Source organism: Barbatula barbatula, assembly GCF_947034865.1.
Source record: "Barbatula barbatula genome assembly, chromosome: 15".
In the NCBI taxonomy this organism is placed as follows: domain Eukaryota; kingdom Metazoa; phylum Chordata; class Actinopteri; order Cypriniformes; family Nemacheilidae; genus Barbatula; species Barbatula barbatula.
Window position 1 is genome coordinate 8,922,988 of NC_136778.1, and position 25,238 is coordinate 8,948,225.

At 39.8% G+C, this 25,238-nt stretch overlaps 2 protein-coding genes across 3 annotated transcripts in view; both read left to right on the top strand.

Moving 5' to 3' along the window:
- sipa1l1 (signal-induced proliferation-associated 1 like 1) overlaps positions 1–5,076 on the top strand; it is a 30,224-nt gene extending 25,148 nt beyond the window's left edge. Inside the window, exons 17-20 of one of the 2 annotated variants that reach the window (XM_079475542.1) lie at positions 231–404; positions 733–838; positions 960–1,038; positions 2,286–5,076. In XM_079475542.1, coding sequence (XP_079331668.1) covers positions 231–404; positions 733–838; positions 960–1,038; positions 2,286–2,429 — 503 coding nt within the window. In that variant the 3' untranslated portion in view covers positions 2,430–5,076. The remainder of the gene's footprint in view (positions 1–230; positions 405–732; positions 839–959; positions 1,039–2,285) is intronic. The other variant, XM_079475543.1, reaches the window with a different exon arrangement.
- A 3,991-nt stretch (positions 5,077–9,067) lies between these two features.
- rgs6 (regulator of G protein signaling 6) overlaps positions 9,068–25,238 on the top strand; it is a 52,439-nt gene continuing 36,268 nt past the window's right edge. The window contains exons 1-2 of the mRNA XM_079475547.1: positions 9,068–9,375; positions 10,922–11,034. Of these exons, the coding sequence (XP_079331673.1) occupies positions 10,951–11,034 (84 nt within the window). The 5' untranslated portion in view covers positions 9,068–9,375; positions 10,922–10,950. The remainder of the gene's footprint in view (positions 9,376–10,921; positions 11,035–25,238) is intronic.

Here is a 25,238-nt window from a genome sequence, read left to right on the forward strand (position 1 = left end):
TCAAAGCTACATCTAATATATAAGTACCAAAATGTAAAGGAGAGCATTAAAGCAAGTTTGGAACATGTGGCTAAAGAATGTCGGTTTTTAAGTGATCTGTCTCTTAATATGACAGTGTTTCCTAAACATGTCTGTTATGTTGTGTAAAATCCACACTCAACATGCTTAATATTCACACACGTGCACGCACACACGCGCCACCTCATGTTTTCTCATTGGCTGTGTGATAGGTGACTTCTCAGCGTCTGACACCTCTCTAGCAGACCTACACGAACGAAAGAGGCTGCCTCCCCCTGAGCTGGGTCTCCTGCCCCTCCCAGACACGGACACAGAAAGCGGCATGGACTGGACACACCTCGTGGACGCTGCTAATGCTTTCGAGGGTGAGAGAAGACCACAGCGCAGTGAGCCCAGTTCTCTTCTCATCTTCTCCCAAGTTCTATCACAGCTTTATGCTCCAATCCACATGTCCGTCTCCTGTATTTCTGTTAACTTTAAGGTGAAACTAAAGGTTTACAGTAATCACCTAATATGCTGAATATTTCGATTGAAATGTCCCCTGAAGACTGATGGCTGTGGTTTGGAACGCATGGTTGTGTTAAGTTTGGGGCTCTGCTTATCATACAGTTAATACTGCCTTCAGCACTGGTATTTATAAACTCTATGGTTGTCTCCATCACATTATCTCTCTCTCTCTCCCTGCATCGTTCTCTCTTCCCATTCTCCTCCAAGTCCAAAGAGGGTATGTGTTTAGTTCCCAGGACGTCAGTCAGTCAAGTTCTCTGAGTCCTCAACACCTCGAGCTTCAGCATGTGCCCCATTCCAGACTGTCACCCAGGTACATTCTGCAGCTTCTCACTTGACAGTACAGCAAACTGACAGAAGAGCAAATCAATATTGTCTCTTATTTACAGCAGCCATATAATAATAAACAAGTTTTGTGTCTTCTTCTTTGTTAGTGATGTGCCTACAAGCTACGGTGGGAAGGTTTCTCAGCTGGAGGCTTTGGTGAAGATGTTGCAAGAGGACTTAAAGAAGGTGAGAACTTGATATTGCTATTCTGAATAATGTCATTATCCGGGTTCGGATGCTTAAACAAGGCAGAAATATTTTATGACGGAGCGTTGAATTATTGAAAACTAATGCATTCCTGAGGTGGCAATGCGGCCACGACAAAGGATTTATGTTCAATAATTCAACAGTTCATTGTCAATAACTTTACTTTTTCCACAGTTACCATATGTACATGTCAGTATAATGTGTTTAGCTTACAGCATGGTTCCCATTTTCAGTCTTTCAACAGATATATGTGTAGAATTACATCCTTGCGCCCCAGTTTAAGTGCCGTAAAAGCGTGTGAAACTGCCATTACTAGGAAAGAAAGAATGTGGAGTAGTGATATGGAAATGTAATGGGGTCAGCAGTCTGGGAACAACACTTCAAAAACACGACACTAGTACACACTAAATAATACAACCAACAGAATATCTAGAAACCGAATGAAATCGTTAATCATGATCTTTTTTAAGACGTATATATGACTTATGATGTATGTGAATAAAAATAAAAAGTTCTCTGGACTCTATTGAAGCTCTATAGAAAGTATAAAGCAATACTCCGGAACTGATTCAATGAAGAATTAAACAACGCTACGAGAGAAAATCGGATCGGTTCCACATTTGTATGTAGCCATCTTTAAGAATGGTCTGAAAACACATCTCTTCTGTCAGCACCTGACCGATCAGTTTTGACTTCTGTCTCTTTTCTATCAAAAAACAAACAAAAAACACATGTCTTAGGCTACATGAGCCCAGTTCTATTGCACTTATGCTTTTGTTGTACTTCTGTTGTTCCAATTGCTTCCATTGTTTACCTCATTTGAAAGGCGTTTTGGATAAAAGCGTTTGCTAAATGACTAAATGTAAAACAGAACCACAAAGCGGTTATATCTATTCTTAGCAAAGCACTATTCTTAGCTTTGTATACTGTGCTAGGCTTTAATGGACTAGTTTTGATGCACTTATGTGTTTTGTTGCCTATGTTGTTATAATTGCTTCCAATGTTTCCTCATCTGTAAGTCGCTTTGGATAAAAGCGTCTGCTAAATGACTAAATGTTATTAGCATGCCATTCCTTGTATTCCATAAAAACAATTCTCTACTTTTGTTTGTTCGTTTTATTAATCTGTATGAAGTTGTGCTGGTTTATTTACTGTATGTTGTGTATTCGCGCTTATGTGAGCTCCATCATGTTTCTCAGTCTCTCGTGTTTTGTCTTTTTCTTCAGGAAAGAGAAGAGAAATTGAAACTGCAAGCACAAATTAAAAGGCTTTGGGAAGACAATCAAAGACTGCAGGAGGAGTCACAGAACTCTGCTGCCAAGCTGAAGAAGTTCACAGAGTGGGTCTTTAACACCATCGATCTGAACTGAAGCATCTCCAGAAGACAGGCCAGATCGATGGACTTTCCGAGGACCAGATAGATATGGGACTCGCTCCCTGCCATCCTTTCGAATTGTCCATTCACAATTCAACATTTTGATATTCACACGAACATTTCAAACTCTCTTGATAGTAACCGACACTGACACGGCTTAAAGTCAGGGGAGAGCTCTCTTTTCCTAATGAGTTCCTCTAGATCCCTCGGGACATCATTAGAAAAAGCTGCAAGAGTTACTCGCAACTGACTGTCATGGCTGCCTCGGCATCCAGCCCGGTCCATTCTTGTTTCTCCTGCGCCCTACTTACGACTGACAACCCCGACATCCTGTTTTAGTCATCTGGACAGTGCCCCATCCATTGATTCAGCAAGCAATCAGAAGACAATACAATGAAACCGTGACGACTCTGTTGCAAGACCATATTTCAACATCCTCTTATTTCGCCCCGTGAACTTAAGTCGTTGTAGTTTTGGAGTTTGTGCTTTTTCCCTGAACAGATTTCGATCGCTTGTCCGCATGCTCTGACGAATCCATCTGCGAACTCTATGCGTTGCCCTGCTGTTGAATAACACTTGCATTTCAAAAGAAGGATTTGACCGTTTTTCTGAGGTGGCATGAAGTGATTTGATCATAATGAAGTCAATAATTGTGTTGTGTTGTGATGTTACATCTCAACATCAATTAAAGCAATAGCTGGGAGTCGATATCCTTGTATTAAAGATTGAAATGTGCAAGACTTAAAACGGCTGGCAATATCCTGCCTTGATTCTTTTCAAGCAACTTTACATCTCAAGTCTGCGGTACGAATGCTGAGGACTCAACAGTCACCAATGTAGAATTAAAGGACATATTTTTCGGGAACAGTTCAGTTATTTCATTTATGTTATAAATAGGTAAAATTCTCTATGCGTGCTGTACAACAGACATCTGTGAATATCATTTAACTTGCGAGAGGATGTCACTTATTTGTTTTCATTTTTAGTAGAGTTCTGCCTGAGCTGCAGCATCTTTTGTTGTGCAAGTTGTGGTGCCCTAGTCTGCTGTTGTATTGCTTTAGTGCCATCTAGTGGTGAAAAGTGACTTTTCTAATCTATTCCAGTTTGTTTCCACGTTGCCTATACAGACACCCATACAGACAGTAGTGTTGAAAACCTTGCATTTAGACAAGAGGATACGCTGTACAAAGGAGACACACGAGTATTGGGTTTAATATCAGGGATAAGAGGAAGGTGCCTTTCTGAGAAAAGGGATATTTAAAAAGAAAAAAGTTTTTTCAGAGAAAGAAGCATTTTCAGAGGTGCGTCTCAATCTATAGGAGACCAAGCTGTCCTGAAAAAAGCAATGGCTTGCTTGCGTAACGCGTACATGTAGTCAATGCTCGGGTGCCATATGATTTATATTTCCCCCATGTGGCCATCATTGCATCATAAGTGATGGAACCAGGATGAGGAAGCAACCAGAGGGATGGTTTAGTTAAGAGCCCGGTTCACTGCCTGAGATCAATAACGTTGAACAGGCGCCCTGTAATCTCACACCCCGTTACAGCACTTTGCTCTTGTTGTCAGAATCTCGGCTGAATGTAGTGGCAGAAAGGTCAACTATCAAAGACCAAACATTATGCTCTACTTCTGTCATCGACACAGTCATGTATACCGTATAGATCTGGTTAGCGGGGCGTGTTTATACTGTTCAGCAAGCTCTAGCCAATATCTCAGTGTAGAGTCAGAGTCGATTTCTGGATTCTTTACGTATTATGAAGAAGATTTGCACAGTGGATCCGGAGGTGACTTCGATTCGAGTCGGTGAGCGGAGAGCAGCCACAATCGATTCTGTTCTAGGAATCATTAGAAGAGTCTCAGAAATTGCCTCCTGATACCAACAGAGAATTGAAAAGAATGCTAAACATTTTGCCTCAATCAAAGCTCCCTGTAAACGGGGACGAGCTGCACAAAACAGAAAATAATGTGCACGGATGAATAAGAGATTATTCGTTTCATTTCCACTCGGTTTTCAATTTTGTTGCCAATTTTGCTCTCTGTCAGGAGGGCGTAAGAATATCAAACTCTCTGACTGCAGAATATTTGACTGCTATTTATTCTCTCATCTCGTACCTCCCCTCTGGTATTCATTTCTCGAACATTCTCAGCCTAGATGGTTTTGTTTAAGGTAAATATTGATGACTGTGGGAATGTAAATGTTTTTTTTATTCACTCTTTCTTCTATATTTTCTAATTTGGTTTTTAGTTTCCTGATTCAGTTTCTTTGCACTGTTTTTTTGTTTTGTATAAATCTCTTGCTATTGGTTTATGGACATGCATAAACATATGGCTATTGATGTTGTTTCTTGTTCTTATGTATGCATCCTTTTCGAAAGAGAGAGAGAGAGAGAGAGAGAGAGAGAGAGAAGGCTGGGAATGTGCTTTCCCTCCTCGTTTCTCTTTTATATTGTGTCACTAGAGGTTATTCCATATATTCTCCCATCTAAACTTTAAGAGTTGTGTTTTTAATGACGTGCACATTTTAAAAGGAGCATTATTACAAACGAAACGTACTGTTTACATATTCTGTTCTTCATCTTTGTAAAGTGTAGAGGTTTAAAAAGAGACTATTTCCAGTGATTACAGTATTAAGATTTCATAAATAAATAATAATAAAAAAACTTGATTTGAGGTGCTGTAATTCTTCATATACTGGTCCAATGGAATGGCTTGCTCGCTCGCGCTTGCCGCCTGCTCACTGAGCTGTAATCCGTCATTGCTTTCTGAGCCAATAAATTATTTTAAATGCCATAGTTGAATGTCATCCCATGTCTCCTTGTGTTTATTTTTCTGCCCTTGTTTCAGTCTTTTTCTGCTTTTCCATCAGTTGTTGTGCTTTTGTGGTAGTGGCTGATTTTTGCCACGGTAACAGCGAGGATAATTGCACCTTGCAGTAAGTAATCAGCAAAGCCTGTTGAAGAGCGGGGTTGGATTGCCAAGGGCTCCTCACGTCCTCCTGGTGATCTGCCTTCCGATTGTGACGTTAACCCTCCCATGGCCAAGGCTGTGAGCTTAACTTCAGCGGGGTCCGTGCTGAATGCGGTCCATGTTATATATTGTCTCTTTGTACTTAATGCTTAATATTATCATGGAACAGAGTGCAAAGAGCATCTCTTTCCTGCAGTCTGGTCCAAACTTGTGAAGTCTCATAACCTTGATGGATTTTTCATGCATGTGTTGGAAGACCTCACTGATATTTCAGTGATCTTTCGAGTGAGTAAATGTCAATGTTGTTATTATCTGTGTCAGACTATTGAAAAAGGGGATAAAGAAGTCTTGAGTGTGTTGACCCAGACTGAAGTGTTATGTCCTCTGCGCTGAAACTTGGGTTAAACAATGCAACAGGGCATTTTAGTGCACTTGAAATAAATATGTTGTAGAACAAGTAGCTGGAGCAAAGGGTTTAGAGCTCTTCCAATGAGTGCCGGCTGTTATTAATGCTGTCAAAAGCCTGTGCGGATGTCAGTAGCTTGAGCTCGTCTGTATTATTTGTTCTAGTTGTAGTGAAGAACCAGGTGACGAATGAGCTGAAGAACTTATAAAGTGGCGGTATAAAAGTGCTCATTTCCCACTTCCACAAATAATATTTGACACACCTGCCTAATCTGCAGTACCGGCCTGATCTCACTGAAATTTTAAACAGTTTTATGAGGTAGCAAATATGTAAGAGTTTGTAAAAAATGTATGATGAGTAGAAAAGAGCAATATTGAAGCCCCACCCCCTAAACTTTAAGGTGTTGTGCGTAATTTCTTGGATGATTGCCTTCTATCTATGACCATAATGAACATAACAACAATGAAACGTTATGTTTTTATTACCTTAGCATGAGCAATTTTTTTTTTCATGACCTTAGAATGAGCGATTTCTATCTACATATTCCACGGGGGACCCGCGGTGTTCGCCATGTTGTTTCTACAGTAGCCCTAGACGGAAAGACTGCCAAAGGAGAATGTATTTAGGAAACACTTTTTGTAGAGCAAAGAAGTGAAAATTTGACATCTTAGTTCTCTGTCAATCATCCACCATAGTGCTTCAGAAAGGGAGGAGTCAACTGAGCCGTTGGTTGCAATTCGCAACCTCGCCGCTAAATGCCACAAACTCTTATACTCTGGACCTTTAACAGTCACTACCACAAAAGCGAATCGCATCAATTGAGATGTGCAAACTAATTTGAATAAGTACCAGTATTTCCGTGCCCTCCTTCCAAAACCTTGGATTTCCAAATTCTCTACTTTTTAAATGATCAAATACTGTGTTATCAAAGTTGACAAGCACTTTTTAATACGTTTTATTGGTACGATATTTGCAAAACCCAGTGATAAACATAAAGGGTGACCAATAATAAGAATTTAAGGCATAACGGATTTAAAGTTTCAGAAGTTAGCAGTGATTTGTACTTACACACAGGTATGGCTGTATTCTTTAACATTACTTTAAAGGCCACTTAATGCCAAACCTTAGCTCTTGACTTGAGTCACTCGCTACATGCTCTGATAATTGCTACCTACACACCATGTGCCCTTTCGGTGGGTCTCTTTGGCAAGAAAGAACATAAATGTAATGTCCTTCTTGCAACACATTAGCTAACGCTTTACTTTCATGAAAGTAAAACCTCTAGTTCAGTCCAAGCGATGGGAAAATGTTTGCATTTTGCCAGGTGTGAATCCTGCAGTTCAACAGAAGATCATTTCCTGTTCGTGTGAAATGGAAAACTAATGATTTTGTGAGATGATATTCAGCGCAAAGCAATTATACTGGACACAGGCAAACACCTCTGTACATTTCTTGCATGTCTCTGTAGCCTGAATAATTAATCTAGCCTGGAATGGGTGGGTTCAAGATACTGTCAATTTGTGCTGATGTTTGCGATGTGCCACTGTCCATTATAACTGTGTATGTGTATACATGCCTTTTTGAGTGAGTGGTTCGCCCGAATACATTTGTGATTCAGACGTGATGAGCAATTACTCCTTCCTAATGGCCTCTGATGGTATTGATTTCAGGGAAGTAGCCATTTGAATTCATGTGCTAATGCTGTTTGAAGTAACCATGTTTTGAATCTCGGCATGATGCAAGATTATTACATTATAGCTCGAAAATGACCATAGAGTAGGCTATACTTTTTGGTAAATACAGTTGTTGTGCTCTGTGATGCCGATTTTGTACGTCCGGACTGCAACCATGCTGGCTGGAGAGCCCCAAAAAGGGAAAGAGCGGTGTTGACACTGGGCTCAGAAAGGAGCTGGTTAGAGTATGTGATAAAGGACACTTTCTGGTACTAATAGATAGCCTTTTCCTGGCTGCTCTACACAGCCGAGTACTTGCTATCTGGTCATCGGTATATGATAAAGAGTTCTCTACAAACATGCCGACTGGAAATAGAACATTCTTGTCCAACACCATCTCCCAGCTCAAGAATTTGACAAAGATATTCGCATACCAGTTGTATTAGAGACTAACTTGTTCCAGTGAGAGAGAATGCACAGGCCACTTACTCTGTGAAGATATGAGATGCACTCTCTTTCTCGAAGTCATCCTTCAACTTTTATCAGAATCTGAGAGAAAGATTCTCCGTCAGGATTCCCCATGGATTTATATCAACGCCAATGCCAATTAAGAGCCACTTTACAAAAAAAGTGTGAGGGGGTGGGTGTGTATGTTTGCATACAGCGTACATATGACGGAAGAGGGGATGGTGCAAACAAATATAGAAGCAGATTACATAAGTGGACATGCAAGCTTTCTCAAGAACAGGCTGCTGTACCAAGGGAGAAATGTGTGTGTAGTTAAGTCCTTTTGGTACAAATGTGCGACAAATTCAGGGCATAAAATGAATATTTGTTCACATTTCAATTCCTATTGCGAAAATGTATGCCCGGATTTATCGCATATGTGCCTAAAGGCTCTGCACGACATGTATTTTACACATCTGTCAGAGGCTTACCCAAAGCAGCTTTGACTGCAAGGCCAAAATGGACCTTGGTGAAAAATGTATAGAGAAATAATGTGTATAGCACTTCAATTTACTTTGAGGGATAGTTCACACGAAGATTCTGTCATCATTTACCCGCCCTCATTTCATTTCAAACCTGTATGTCTTTCTTCTGCAATAAAAAAAGATATTTTAAAGAAAGTTGATGTCCCAACAACATTGGGACCCTATCTACTTCCATCGTATGGCTACAAAACCCTCAAGACATTTCTCAAAAAACATTTTGCGTTCCACAGAATAGTCATATGCAGGTTTCGAACGACGTGGAGGTAAATCCATATTTGTTTTGCTTTAATCGTCATTAAGTACAATAGTAATATATATATAGCCCTCATTCTGCAACCTGTAAACGTGCAGAATATCTCCATTGAATATTTCTAACCACGTGACCGCATTCGTTCCATCAGCATCATTTCTACCAATGCGGTTCCTCCATTGCATCCGTCTTATGTCCTGCTCAAGCTTTCTGTAATAAATACACGTTTCAAAATTGCTTTTCAGAAATAACATCGAGGCAGACACTCCACCCACCCCAAACCCCCACCCTGTGTTATTCTCCCTCCCTCATCCCCTCTCTCTCTTCCTCCGATACACTCTTACACTCAGCTGCACACATGCCAGGATCCTCACACTGTACCTGAACACTTCACTCCACGCAGCGACCACCCACGCCGGGATCCAGTTAGCGCGCGCGCGAGAGAGAGAGGCAGAGTGGAAGGAGGCTCGGCCACTTCTTCTATCCCACCGCTGCACAGCTTCTTGTCCTTCATAGATTTCTATTCTCCTCACCCCGTCATCATCACAGCCTCATTCAAAGCCAATTAGATCATGAACCTGCTCTTTTCTTGTTGCTAAGGAGGTGAAATCGAGCTCGAGGAGTGGACGAGGCGGCACTTCGTTACTAAGGTAATGCGCTCTTCCAGTCATCACTTGTGTGGAGTGAGAGGGAAGTGTGTTCGCGTGTACCGTGAGCTGTCGGTCTCCACAAACTTGACATTTCTAGAAACCTTCGGCGAGTTTTCTGAGGAGTTTGAAGTGAATCATCCTGTCGTTGCCTTGGCTGTGCTCGCGCTCTTTTTATCTGGCTCCCCGCTGCGCGCTCGCGTGTGCGCACTCAGGCTGGCGCGCGTCTCTCCAGTGACGGGGTTTGTCTGTCTCTATATTCGACATCGCTGTGTGTGGAGTCCTGTGTGAATTGGGGCCGGTGTTCCTGTGGGGATCGCGCGCTGAAAGCAGCTGTTTGTTTGTTTGTTTGTTTCTTTTTTGTTATTAATAATTGCACATGTTTGTAGTGCAATGCGGCGCGCCGACATCGTTCCCACGCACACGTTAAAAGCACGTTCACCTTTGGGTGCGCTGTTGATCTCAAACAGCTGTAACGTGTTGCCATCGTGGAGGTGCCCAACCTAGTCAAGGTTACCGAAAAAGGGCACGGAGACCGTTGCCGGATATTTGGCTTTTTTGTTGTTTATTTTGTTATTTTCGACGTTGAATTGAATTACAAACACTGTTGGCTGGCGATCTGGCAATAAAGAAAACATCTCTGTTGTCCTCTCTGTGTCAGCATCTGTTATGAGTGCTGGATAAATCTCCTCCTAAGCGACTCAACTGATTAGCCGTGTGGAAAGCCTATTGTGTCCTATTGTGTTTCCGACCTGTGAACTTACTGATTTAAGGCGACTTCGGGTGTCCCAACCCACATACATTTATTGACCACAACGTTGTCATCCCAAGACTGGTTTATTGACTAAACGGCAGAGGCCTCGGACACCCTGACCATTAGAAAGGGTGTGAATGCCGTGACCTAGTGTGTGCATGTTGAGAAAATCTGATTATGGTGATTAGTCATCCTTGTGTTATTCAAGACTCGTGAGTGGCACTAGGGTTTTCCTTGTCACAAGCCCAATGACCAGTCTAAACTAGGACGAAATACTTAAAACGAAAATAGTTTATTGATTGAGTCCCATTATGCGTTTTATGTGTTGGGCTGTTGTTGTCATTTTAATCAATCGCAAAGTTGAAAGAAATCTAGTTTACATTCATTGACATTGTCATCTTTTAAATGTATTAAATGGACAAAATTAAAGCATACTGTGCCAGATTTGTGAATTTCAATCTATTAACTATTTGTGAGCCTGTTTGTTTAAAGAAATTCTGATTAAGAGCTGCTGAAAGTGGTTTCCTTTTAAAGTGTTTTTAAAAATCATATTAACAGTATATTGTTTCTTGCCACAAAGAGACACGTACAAAATATCCTACATTTTACAGTATAACATGATTTGGCAACCCTGCGTGTCACACCCTTATAGTTTATAAAAGCCGAGCAATAAAAATTCTGTTATCACCCTCACGTCATCCAATAACTGTAGACATTAAACTCATTGTGTGAGTGGTATGCTGGTGTCTATGCTGTATGTCTGAAATCTTTTCTCTTTGGAACTTTTCCCCAAAGATACAGAAAGAAAGAGAGACGCAGAGACCATGGCGCAAATCTCACAGGACCAGGGAGCAGTGGGCATAACCGACCCAGATGATGATTCTCCTAACATGATTGCTTACAGAAAGGTACCCCATTGTCTTTAAAGCTATTACATGAATTGTCTCTACAGTGTGTGTGTGTGTGTGTGTGTGTGTGTGTGTTTAAGCCCTGGAGACTATTTTGATTGACTGGGACCCTGGAACACTACATTAATTCTGAGTGCTTTGCCATTTGATTTGGTTGAGAATTGCCTTTTGATTTCTTGTCGGCAAGTCAATGATTCTGAGCAAAAGGAATTTGGTCAGCAAATACATATACAATGAAGGCAGGACGGACACACGAAAATGCATAAATATTGAACAGCACTGGATTTGAATGTGAATGAGTTTTGTTATTTGTGGTTGTTCTTGTTGTGTTATCTCATACTTGAATTTTCAGCTTTTTCATACTGTATATAAATATTTTCCCTTCACGGTATCTGTAAGGAAAAAGACATGACTCAATATTTTTTAATGGAATATTTTTTGAGTGGTTGTAAAAAATTGCCGAATCTGCATAAAAGTGTCTGCTTGAAAACGCTTAGAAAATTGAACTGTGCCTTCACGAAGTGATGCGTTTAGAGTCGTACGATTGTTAGCTCATCCGCGGCTTTCGATTGGCTTGCATTTAAAGTCAGAAGTTGTTTACGACAGCAGAAAGACATTTGCCATGTCCGTTTGCTCTGTTCGGTTGTGTTGAGTATTCAAGATGAATTCTCATCTCCAGGGAGAAGCTAACTGTCAGTGAGTTATGAATTTCATAAGAATTCCAGTAAGTGCACAAGACGTGTCTATGAAGTCACAGACCCATGATAGCCTGATAACAATCCATTTTCTCATTTTGCTCAAGTTTTCAGCTGAAGCTCTGCTAGCTGTATTTTGCCATTTGCCATCTTTCTGCTTGGCCAGTTTGCTGGGACCTCCCCCAGTCGCCCAACCAAGTCTTTATGAAAATCCAGATGTAGCATATTTGATGCCAAATTATTTGATTCTGTCAGAGTGAAGATAATCGACTCAAGCTGACATAGACATTGAGCCCAACCTCATGTTAACATGTTTTTATTGTGTTAGCTGTATTTTTTAGTTCAAATCAAAACAAACCAACTGCAGTTTGATTTGATATTAAATGGAACGCGCAATAAATAAAAAAAGTCAGAGTTATCTCATTTTGGAACCAAACTCATCATATAATCATAAACATATAGCAGCACAGTCATTATAGAAGACAAGGGAAGTGCCAACATCTATAGCAAGGTTATTCAAATCTTCAAAGGGACAGTTCGCCCAAAAATGAAAAATATTGCGTAAATCCAAACCTGTGTGACTTTTCATTCTTCTGCAGAACACAAAACATAATATTTTAGGGGAACGTCGGTGTGGTGAGGAAGGCGGGACGAGAGCCGTGACGCGGGGCCGGTGGTGTGAGTGATAAGTGCAAGCAGCTGTGCGCGCACCGGTCCCGCGTCACGGCTCTCGTCCCGCCTTCCTCACCACAGTCGGTAACCATACAACATTGGCCCCGATTGACCAACATTGGACACAAAACCACAGAGACATTTCTCAAAATATCTTTATTTGTTTTCCATTGAAGAAAGAGCCCTATACAGGTTTCAAACGACTTAAGGGTCATTTTGGGAGAACTACTGTAAACCATTCATTTTAGTACTTCCTGTGGATGTGGTTTGCCATAGACAAAACATATAGTATCTAGTTTGGAATAATGACTGCTTGGGGAAGGATATTGAGAGCGCCCGATCTAAGTTCCCATGCAAGAGTCAAGACATTTTAATAATATTTTACAGAGAGGGATATAGAAATGCACATTAAAAAGGTCAAAAGAATTTTTGCATGAGAATTTAGAAAACAAAGAAATGTTGAATGTAAAGAAACGTTTCAGAAAGCATAAAAAACATGTCCTCCACAGAGAGAAGATATAAGGCTAGAGTCCATCGATTACATCTGTCGGTGCATGATTTTAGGGCAAGTATTAGACTTCTATATGATGGAGTCTACTGACCTGTAATGGGATGATTGTACCGCTTCTGTGATTGATAGCTTGCCCTTCCTGGTCTGTTCACTTATACCAAGCAGGGACAGAAGATGGGCACCAGATGGCTCACAATATGCTCTAGGCACATGGGAGAAAGGCCCAGTGTCCCCATGGCTTGAGCAAGAGTTCACAGCAAGAGCGGCGTTCTCCTGTGTCGCTACAAACGACCAGTCAAGAGTAATGGCATGGAAGTCTTTCCTGGAAAAGAGTTGCGTTTCTATCTCTCCGTCTCTCTATGTCCCACTGTGATGGCTGGCTGTGCTCTGTTGCACACTGTTGCAGTGGATGTACAGTTTTCTATAGTCTTGGCACGTGCCTCTTCAGCTTAGCTGTGCTTTAGAAGGAACAATAGGAGTGAAGTGGATAGTGTGTGAATTTGTAAACAGACACAATTAACCTGGATGCGCAGGGAGACAGGACCGACTTTGATGAATTTTCCCATTAAGGGTAGTACGTGAAGCCCCGAGGGGCAAGCATCATTACCGTGTTTGAGAGAGACAGCGGGGAAGAGACTATGGGAGAGGGAGTTCATTGGGCTGTGGAGAGCTTGTTCTATACAATATGCGACTCAAGTCAGGCTTTCCGGAGGTGACAACAATCTCAGTTGTTCTGTTATGTTACATGAGCACATGCTGGGAATTCCTTGCAGAGGAATAGTAGATGTACTGATAGCTACTAGCAGTACACGCTTTGGAATAGGAAAAGCGTTGACTGTATGAAGGATCTTCTTACTAGTATAATTTATGAGACAATATGCCACTAGGTTGTCTGTTTCAGTGACGTCCACTGCCCCTTGAAAATGTACAGAATTAAATGAGAAACTGACAGCTTTCTCAATAATTGTGTTGGGCAGTGGAATAGGTTCAAGGTTATAGTACAACCTTTGGATATTGTTTCTTATGAAAGTTTCCAGCGCTGCTTTATCTAGCAAGATTTTTTATGTGGATTTATTTGTCTGTCTCAGCAGAAACCTTTTGCTGCCGTTTCTTTTATTTAAATGAGCGGTTCTTCCACCTTAAGCCCGTGGTGAAAGTCTTTGATAAGTCAATGTTCTTTTTCTTTCTTTTGCTGCCATCGTTTTGTCTCCAGCGTCTGCATATTTAGAACCCTGCACTTTTGAACTTGTTCTGTTGAAAATTGTCCTTACAACTGATATTATTATCAGTTCATCACGTGCTTAATGACAGTTGATGCAAATGAATCTAGTATTTAATATGTCAGTCCCCCTCTTTGGCAGCATGCATTCAAAAAAACATAAACCTGATGATCCGTGTTATCTCAGTATGATTTAAAAATGTGTTGTGAGAATCTTGTGTGCATCAAAGGAAGCAAGAAATTGTCACAGTTGTTTACATTTCGTTTGTGACCTAGACATGGAGCAGGGCCTTTTATACAGTAGGTGGCTTGTATGACCAAAACATTATGTAACAGTAACAATTTATACTATATTATATATATAGGTTCACCCCACACATCATGTCTTATATATGATCGTTTAAGAAAATAAACTGTATGGATTAGCTGTACACACGTAAACGCAAGGGTGGCGTTTTCAGATTTATCTACTCTGGGACTTGGTTTAATAAAATAGCTTTTAGGCTCCCAAAATGCCGGATCCGTGTAGACAAACGCAGATACGATACAAAATCTTTACATATACAGTTAAACCCGTCTCCATGTGGATGGCCTCTAATTGTCTTACTTCCCACTTCACATTCTAGTCATTCCACTCTTAAAGAGCACTTTTTAGAATTTTACATTTATTGATTCAACTCGCAGAAAAGACGTTGTTTCTTATCACTTCATACTTTTAAATTTCTTCACTTTTTCACATAAGGTAGCGCTGCTCTAATCTAACTGGAATCATCATTGCGTGACGTGAAATGACGCGTCCCCCTGAAATTGGGGTCGATTGATCTGTTCCGAGTTCAGAGGTCAGACTTTCAACCCAGTTTTAGTTGGAGTTATTTCAGAGTTTGAGGTGGGAAATATCCTTAATCTGAGTTGTCTCAAAATTCCATTGAAAGTAGGATATTTCCAGAGAAATCATAGAATATCGTCTCTATCTTCACACAACATACAGTACAGTATACTGTATAATCAATAGTTACAGTAAATGGGTGGAAATTGCACTTGGCTTGTTAAAGGTAAAGATATGAGCTCAGGAAAAGGGCAGACAGTAATTTACAGATGAGACTGCATTTAGCGAGAAGGATCCTTTTAAGAGTTCTGTGTGGTGGATAGAATGCAGCCACTAAATTATTCAGGCAGAGAGAGGTTTTTATTTCTCCTGTCACATTTCAATGTTGACCTCAGGTGCCTGTAAATCACTGTGAATCTCTTTGTGAATGTGTTTTTTCAGTCTGAGATCTGTCATTTTATGATTGAACAGTGTATGCATGCACCTTTAACCTTACTCTACAGTCCTTTTGTTCTATCAATCTGGCTTATCTCACACCCTTAAAATAAGCATTACGATAACAGCAATGATGAAAAATGTGGAAAACAAATAGCAAGAGACAATAAATCATCCTTTCTGTTGACCTGCTTTAAAAGCTTAGCTCACCAGTCATTCATCAGGTGGAAATATTCCAGGTAGCAGCCCACAGAAGAGATTCCTCAATCAATTCCATCGCAGGCTCACTAAGAACCCCAATGCATACTGACAGTGAAAGTACGTAGTAGCCTGTCAGTATTTGACTGGAGCATTTGTTTCGCAAGTGAAGAATATTTTACATAAGATTCATGCCTCACTTTCATGTTTATAGCTATTAAAAGCTCATCTCAAGTAAACATAGTAGGGATGCACAAATGTTTTTGGAAAACTGAGGGAATCATTTGCAAATATGAAGATATATAGCGACACTTGTGATTTGCGTGACTATCACCCAAAGTGTCTTGTAGCTTTTGAAAATGTATTTTTATTACATTATGTTTTTATATACATGTTTTATATATGCAAAGTATTTTTCATAGCTTGCCATATTAAACACAGTAGTGGTCTTCAACCGTGTAATCTGTCGTAATTTCATTGTATACACATAAACAGCTGTTTATGACCACTGCACGCAATGGGGACTTAAAGCTAGAAGGCATCTAATGGTTTGGCAGATGAGGCTGTTTCCTTTTCAACAGATAATGGCCTCTTCAAGATTATGTCCAAGTGTGTGAATGTGTATTTTTGTCCCCTTTCCAAAGAGTTGCAATTATTACATCTACACTAACCAAATACAGCATCTCTCTCTCCTAATATCTGTCTTTTCAGTAAAACCACTAAATGTCTGAATAGGCACAGACATTACATTACATTACAGTAAGCGGGGGTAACATCCTATTTCATGCATTCTGACTTCTATACAATGTTAAACATGCTGGCTTCTCATGCATATTTCTGCGCTCCATACCCTCTGCCAGGTTTCTTATAGGTTTGGGAAGTTTTTTTTTCGAACATGAATTAGTTTTACTAACAAGTGTTCGTAGTCCCTTAATGGAGAATTCTCCCAGAAAAGCACGCATACACGTCAATCAGCGAAAGCGTGAGAAAGAGCTTGGAAATCAATGTGCTTTTTTCGGGTTACGGATGTTCAGCTGTGTTTGTTTGTTCATGCCATTTCGGTGATGAATGTTATGTAAACGTTGGATTTAACGCTGGATTTGCAGATAGTTTGAAACTGATAGATGGAGCGGTCCCAGTGCTTAAAGATGCCATCATGAACTGCACGCTGTCAGTGAAACTGAGTTTTATGTCTGTGTATTGTTGGCAAACGTTGCGTACATGCGTAATATAAACTACACACATTTATGTTGAATAAACACAGTTATGCAGGGATTATACAATGATGTATTGTGGGCCCATGATTTAGTTCTGCCTACTGCACACCCTGAGAACTGTTTTCGGAAATAATCGTAAAGCAGTATCTTTTATGTTTATAAATGCGATCAAACTAAATACTCTTCGCAGATATAAAGAATGCAATAATACTCTATCGGTTTTCAATATTAATTTGAGTTTGACGGAAACTGCATGTGTTACCTTTAAACTACACTTTGGTATTTCTATTTGCATTTCAATGGAAATATTATACTTCTGGGTGACAAAAGAGTAAAAAACTTGCAACTCCAAGATGTATGCTGTCCTGTTCTGTTATGCGGCCATGACAAGAAACACGCTGAACGTTGCAGATTTAATCAAGAGCCAACAAAGCTAATCTTACCTGAATAATCTTTTTTTAATTACAGGTGTAAAAGATGAACCAGGTGGGCAGAAATATTCTTCGGAGGCTCTTGAACCTAATTATAACCGCCGAGCCAATTATCATACCATATTCAGCTTTAATGAATTACTGTCATCTACAGTCTACACTACACTGGCCATTTTTGGCTCAGGGCGTCTCGAAGGCCACGTGAAAAATGATATTCTCCATATTTTATATGACGTTCAAATGAAGTGAGGCTGATGATAAACGAACCCTGTGGAAATGCAGAAACGTCACAGTGAGCTGCACAGACAGATGCAGAGAGAAGACGCAGCCGTATAGTAGATTTATACTGTGCACTCTTCACAACCTTACACGAGCTGTAAAGTTGTGATAGTTTAGCAGCTCTCTGAGTGTGTGTGTGTTTGTGTGAATTCTGCTTTTGAAAAGTATCACAGGCAGTTTCTGCTAATCCCATGTTAATCTTGAGTGCCTGTACAGTAGTATTGTACACGTCGTATCTTCGAAGAGAATTTAGTTTGATCAAATTTATAAAAGAGAGGTACAGCTGTACGATTATTTCCTTATTAAAGGAATAGGATCCCTGTGACGACACTGGGATTAGGAATAATACAAATCTTTCTGAAAGTTGGAGTGCTGGAGGAATGTAAAGTACAGAAATAGTAAGTCAAACGTCCAAATAGTTTTTAACAAGTTGACCATGTTAAGCATGAGAAGCACGTTTAACAGTGTAAAGTAGTCAGAATGCATGACATGGCATGATACCCGATCTTTAATTATTTTAATTCTTTATAATTTCTTTTTTTGTGTTGTTTTGTGCATTTCAGTAATTACTCCATGACACACAACACACTTTTTTCAATTCAGTTTTATTTATATAGCGCTTTTCACAATGTTTCATGGTTGACAAGCAGCTTTACATGAAGACATGAATGACAAAAATAAACAAAAGTTAGTATTAGTATTTAAATTACAAGGGTCCGTCTTTTTGAGATTGCCTGGGCTGGAGCTGGGAGGACCAGTTAAGTTCACAGGATCTTGCAGGAGGATGGCACACATGAAGTCCACAAATTCTCGCATGAGGATGACTTATGAAGTCCAGAGGTTCTCGCATGAGTATACCACATGATGTCCGGAGGTTCTTGCATGAGGATGACACGTGCCGATCAGCTAGTGTTGGTGTAATGCGTAGTTTCTTCTGGATGGGTATCCCGATGATCAGCCAGTCTGCAGGCTCTCACAGGAGGATGACACCAGCTGGTCCTACTTGAGCTGCCATAATCTGGATATTCCGAGGTAGGGGAGGAGGGCACTGGTATGAATCATATGTATGCTTTGCTGAAAAGATGTGTTTTTAATCTAGTTTTAAATTGGGAAAGTGTGTCTGACCCTATCAGGTATCAGGAAGGCCTTTCCAGAGTTTAGATGCTACATATGAAAAAGCTCTACCCCCTTTGGTGGATTTAGTTATTCTAGGTACTATCAGAAGTCCTGATCGTAGAGAGCGTGATGGGTTGTAGCGTGATAGAAGCCCTGTTAGATAAGCAGAAGCTAAACCGTTAAATGCTTTATTATAGTCTATACGGTACTTAATGGGTAGCCAGTGTAGGGATGATCAAATTTGTGTTATGTGGTCAAAATTTCTCATTTTCAATTTGGAATCCGTAATTTGTTTAATAATGATGCAGGACATCCACAAAGTAGTGCATTACAATAGTCATCAGAAATACACAGAATATTCCGCAGTTTAGCAATGTTTCTATGATGGAAGAAGGCTGTTTTGTGACGTTTGAGATGTGGATTTCAAAAGACAGCTTGCGGTCCAACGTAACACCAAGGTCTTTAACTACATTTGCTGAGGTAACGGTGCATCCTTCTATTTGCAAGATGTTATCTGTAATATTCTCCTTATAGGTATTTGGTTGTAGTATCTAGCTTTAGTATCCTTATAGCAGTATCTCGTCTTATCTGAATTTCCAATGTTTTGTGTCCTGAACGCACACTTCCAGTTTTGTTAATTTTGAGGTTTCATCGCGTCTAGATTATTTGTATAACTGAGTATCATCGCAAACTAATTTGTTTTACGAAGAATTTTACATTTCATGTATATAGAGTTATAAGCAACCAATGTTTTTTTAAGTTTTATTCTCAGCCTCTCCGAGCTACAGGCTCTTAACTGGTTGTTGGGACTAGCAGGTCCCAAGCGATACTGTGTATGTGAGGAAAATATGAGTCAACCGTCCCAACAACTAATCATTTCTTTAGGGCTAAAGAAAGTGGCAGGAATATCCCTTAGTTCTGTTTGGGATTGTTTGGGGTCATCGAACTGAATTAAACTCTCTGTAAGTGTTTCATTTTAGGTCAGAGGAACAGCCCATGTTTCATCTCTACTGGGCATGTTAGCTCCTGTTCTCATCTCCTGACTGCTGTACTTTATTTCTGTGGGCCTGCCGTTGAGGGCCACAGCAGTTTTGACAGCGTTTTCTCACCCTTTGATTGTTTGTGTGCACACAACCAGCGTCATTAACTTATCGATCTGTTGGGGACCTGCTGTGCTGTCACGACATGATGATGTATCCCCTGATGTGAAGGACGCTCAGACGAGAACGAAGTACCGGTCTTAATTTCTTCTTAAAGATATAGAGTAGACTGATCAGTCCCATTTGTGTGGCAAATCAAAAGCATTGCTTTTTACTTTCTCGTGTGAATATTGATATTAAAGCTGATTTATTATTAAACCATATTGAAAGGTACCTCTTTGATATAATTGGTTACATTTTTTATCAGGCAACCTCAGTATTTGGTGTTCAGGCACGAAATAACACAGAACAGATGCTAATATTGTTGGGGTGCAGTTTTCTCTGGACAGTTTAATCTACTACATTAGCATTTGGCTGTTTGGAGGTTATTGTATTCTGAAACAATCACATCATTTGCAGTTAAAAAGAGCCAGAGCTCCACTTTCCAAAGTGTTATTTCACATACACAATAAAGGCGGCCATTCCATGAAAATGACATGCTATGGGTGGGCACAAAGCATTTCTCGTGAATCAGTTATGAGCCAAACCTTACTCATTTAGGTGAAAAAAATTGTTACTATTGTTACTATAAGTTACTATTTAATGAACGTAACCAACGTCCATGTGGTGAAGTCGTGCCACTCGGTTGGCAATTAAATAGCATATTCTCAAATATTTAAACCTGATATAAACTTTACTGTAACTTTTGTTTTGCAAGCTCATATTGTGCTAAAAGCACCTTTTCAAATAATTTCAGTTGCTTTGCATACGCACAGGCTGGAAAGCGCCTCATGACCCTCTTTATAGAGCTCTACCCCAGAGATTTTGTCAGTCTTTATCCATTGACGATTGGCTTTTTACTGAAAGGCGGGATACTTCGCTAGAGCAGCCATATTGAGTGCGTTTTCTCCCCATTTACAGTAATGCCAGTGTCCTATCTTGACCCATATATTATCTTTGATGTAACCCAACAACTCATCTCTGCAATCTTAAAGATTTTCACTATTAGCTGCAAAAAGTCAATACGTGCTTGGTTATCCTCATTTTAAAATATTTACTAGATTTCATTTGATTTTTAAACATTTCTGAAGTTTGCCCATGCAAACCTCAACACCACAATTTTTTAACCCTCGTGCGTCAATTTAAAAAATAGAAAATTATATAGACTTTCTTTTTATATATATATATATTTCTTTATTTTTTATTATTACAGTCTTGGATATGTTAATAAGTAACAGAATCATGATTTTTATTGCATTATAATTTTTTGTTCTTTGTCAGATTTTCTAAAAAAATCACACTTTACTGTAGGTTCAAAATGGATAAAATATCCATATTCACAAACCCTCATAAAATTATTGTATATAAATGTTTTTCTACTTATAAAAACTGTAATGTTTTAACCAGATCCTCTCAGCTCTGAAAGATCAGATAGCTACCAAAGATGCATTCATTTTCAGTTTTAACCTTATTTGTTTACATAATGCCACACCTATTATGCCTTTATGGTGAAAACTGTACTGAGGGGCTTCTGAACTTCTACATCAAAATCAAGCTCACCTTTTATCTTTATAAAAATGCAATAAAGGATAAAAAACATGTTTGCATGAAATATTTTCTAATCTCAGTAAGCTACAGTGACTTGAATATAAGGTGTTGGATTTGTGATTTGCTATAACTTTCAAAATGTAAACATACACACACAAACAATTTTCAGTACACACATACAAACCACACTTTGACATCTATACCAACACATAAACACAGTTATAGCTGTATCTTTTGTTCGGATGGCCCGCCGTGCTGTATAATACATCAGAAACAGGAAAATGTAAATGCTTCATATAGACTTAAATGGAGAAAATATAATTTATATTATATATATTATACTAAACATTTTCTTGAAATTAATTCATTTTTCGTATTTTTTAACCCTTTGCCAACATAATCAAATTGTTTTCATATGGAATGTATTAGTAACAATTGTATGTGTGTAGTTTAAAAATCATCTATGAAAGCAAAATAGAGCAAAATATAAAATTTCTAATAAAAATGAAAGAACATCCCTTTTGCAAAACTCATGATGTTTGCAAAACTCATAAAAACTCTTAAGGGTTAAGACGACTATAACAGTGTTTGCTAAATTAGATTTTTAGGCCATTGCCAGGATGGTTGCTAGGGTGTTGTTAAGGTGTTCAAGATCGAGTGCTAGGCTGAAGAGGTTGGCGTCAGGTCGGAGGATTGTGACGGTGCAGGTGCCATTTATGAGACCATGATTTATGAATGTGAACTTTACCCAGTCTCAGACAAACACGCACAAGCTGTGAAGCTGCTTCTACTCAAAGACACCAGCAGGAAGACACTGTCCTGAGGGACTGAGCCCTACTAATGGACACTACTAAGCCTTCAACTCTAGATTACTCTCCTTTGCTCTTTTTCATTCACTCACTCATTCTTCATATTATCTTTCATTTTCCCATCACTGCTGCCAAACTCTGTCTTTCTATCTCTATTTCTTCAACATTTCTGATACTATATAATTGTATGGATGTTTTCAGGATTTCAACTTCTTGATACTGACCTACCTCATCCTTAGGTTCACACACTAGGTACTTGTAAAGGAGTCATTAAGAAGCAACTCTAAATTGGGGCACATTCCACTCGAAAGTGAGCATCACTATGACCAGAACATTTGCAGTGAGCATTCTGATGGGGTATCGTTTGTGTACATTTGGTAAACCCCAAAGTACATGACTTGACCAGCTGCTTAAAGCTAAAAAAACGTTTTATTACGAACAGTGTTGAAAATTTAATTTGGACAACTTTAGCTTTGAGTAATGCCTCTCTATGCAGTGTTTGTTAGAACACACAATGTCAGATTGCATAAATTGCTCAAATCATCACATTACTTTTTTGAAGTGAACATTATATGTGCGCGTTTTATTATATTGTTCCCACAATGACCTTCAAGGGTGCAAAAATATGATTGGGAATTCGGCCCATGTGCTTTATGGTCAGCAATGAAAAAAATCGGACTGTATGTTGGGATTAATGGTGTGATTGACACATAGGATCATCGTTCTATCCCATAAGACGTGTAGATGGATTGATGATGTGTTGCAGTCAATCTATTGGCTGTAAGCAAAACACATGTGTTATCAAAAGACGACTCGAAGCCTTAGACATCCAAAAAGCAATAACCTTGAGTATTAATGTCTCTCTTGTCATCATACTACATTTTAAGTGTTTCGGCTGGTAGACGCAGATAAGACCAGTTGCTATTTGAACTGCGGTCGAGCCCTGGCGGGTTTTAAATGCGAACACCAAGGTGAGGTAGAGAACAGAAAAGGATTCGGGTGAAGAGCATTGATTGTGACATTTGATGTGTGTTTACTAAAGGTTAGGTTATCTTAACAACATTTAGCTCAATATAGCATTAAAGGATTAGCGTACGAGAAAGACACCCTTGCCTTTGGCATTTTAACCATGCGCGTTCAGTCGCAGCCCGCAGCTCTTTGGCATTCTGCACGCCAGCTGCCCACTTTCACCTGCAACCTCTGCATTCGTGAGACCTTCTGCTCAGTACACAAAAGCCAAAATTGACCTGTATTGTTATTCTCAGGACTTGCTTCAAAATAGCATCAGTTAGGAATCCCTATCTGCGCTCCCTGTGTAATGGCGCATTAAATCCAGGTTGGTTCAACACGTCCATTGTGCCATGCTGTCTTGCGCAATCAGGCCCGCAGAGACAAGTGGCGTAATCACAGAGAAAGTGGCAGAAAGCCTGACTGGGTGATGGATAAATAATTGAAGTGTGGGATGGCTGGATAAGAGGCTGGCATTGAAGGGTGCTGCACTGTAACTGTGTGCGTTCGTGAATGTCTGATGAATAACGCTGTAGGACAGTTTAAGAGCTTATTAAGATGCTTTTGCCAAGTTCATTGTCCATTAAGAAGAACTAGATGATGCAAGCATGTTCGTGAGATCCGCCTTCAGATTTCTGCTTCGTTAATTGTTTTTTAATAGGAAAGCACCAATGACATATGACAGATTGGTCCGCTGGGGACTTTGACTGCCAAGGGGCTTCCAGCTGAGAGACCCCCAGTGGCCCGATACATAAAAGAATGTAAAATTGCATATCGTCGTTGTCCTTCTGAAACCTAAGATGTCCAAATTTGCCGTTTTTATAGGAAATGGAAAAAATACAAATAATGAAATATGGAGATACAAGGTTTCAGAGTGACAGCAGGGATATAGGTTTAATTGCAATAGATTGACGATCAGCACTTGCATAAAGTCGTGTGGTTGCCATGTTGTTTTCAGTAGTTTGTATGTGTTGTGTGTCTGTTTTCGCATTTTATGTAAAACTGTGATCTGTAAATGTATTAAATCAAGGCGTATTTGTGTGGTTCACACCTCTTCATTGTTTTGGCTACATGTCAACAAAATGGGACAGGCTCAGGCTTTTCTGTTCTGGATCAAGGACATCAAACCACATGAGAGATACCCCCACCACCTCCTTATGCTTTCAGTTTTCGGTGCGAACGCACAGCATATGCCCATGCGCCTTTTAAAAACTCTAAAGCAAGATTGAGCAGATGATCTGCCCACAGAGATAAGTATAGATTTTATAGATCTCACCCTCTCTTCTGTCTGTGGGCTCTATTAAGACCTGGACACGGTACAATCTATCTCCAATGACAGCCACTGTTCATTAGCCCGTCATACTGAAATAAATGACAAGCGCGCAGCGTCTGCAGTCCTTCTGCAAGATTTCAGCCGTCCACTTCATCTTCCTATATTATTTTCTACCGTCTCTTTCTTTATTTTCTCCCACGCGCAGGCGTTCATCTATTCTCTCTCCTTCCATTTTTGTCACACTGATGCACAAACAGTCTTCTTTTCTGCCTTTTTCTTTCGCTTGCTGTCGCTCTACACTTCCTGCTCCCTCTCTCGCTCTCTTTCACGCACACATCCTTAGGCTTTTATACAACTGCTACTGTTGTGGTGCTTATCTCTTCTGGCAATTCATTTTTTTTTTATTGAAACAGTAAGAAACATTCTCAAATCTAAACTGCAGTAAGACAATGGCTACGGCAGAGTTGGGGAAACGGCTTTAGCTTGCCAAACTAAAAGCGAATCAAAATTTAGTTTCAAAGCGGGCTTTGGCTAACATAACAAGGTGCTAACAACACTGTGAACATTTTTCAATAAGGTATTATTTCTAATTGGTTAGTGCTATAACTAACACGATCTAACAATGAATTTATTAATATTAGTTTGTGATCATTTCAACATCATACTGTAATTTCTGACTTCAGAATTGGCTGTTTTGCTAATGAATGAAGTGACTCTTCGCATGACTCACTGGCTGTTTGAATCTCCTCGCACCCCGCAATTCACCGAACTCTCCTCAGGCTAAAATAAATGCAAAAAGCAAAGGAACCAGCCCATCTTGTCTGTGCT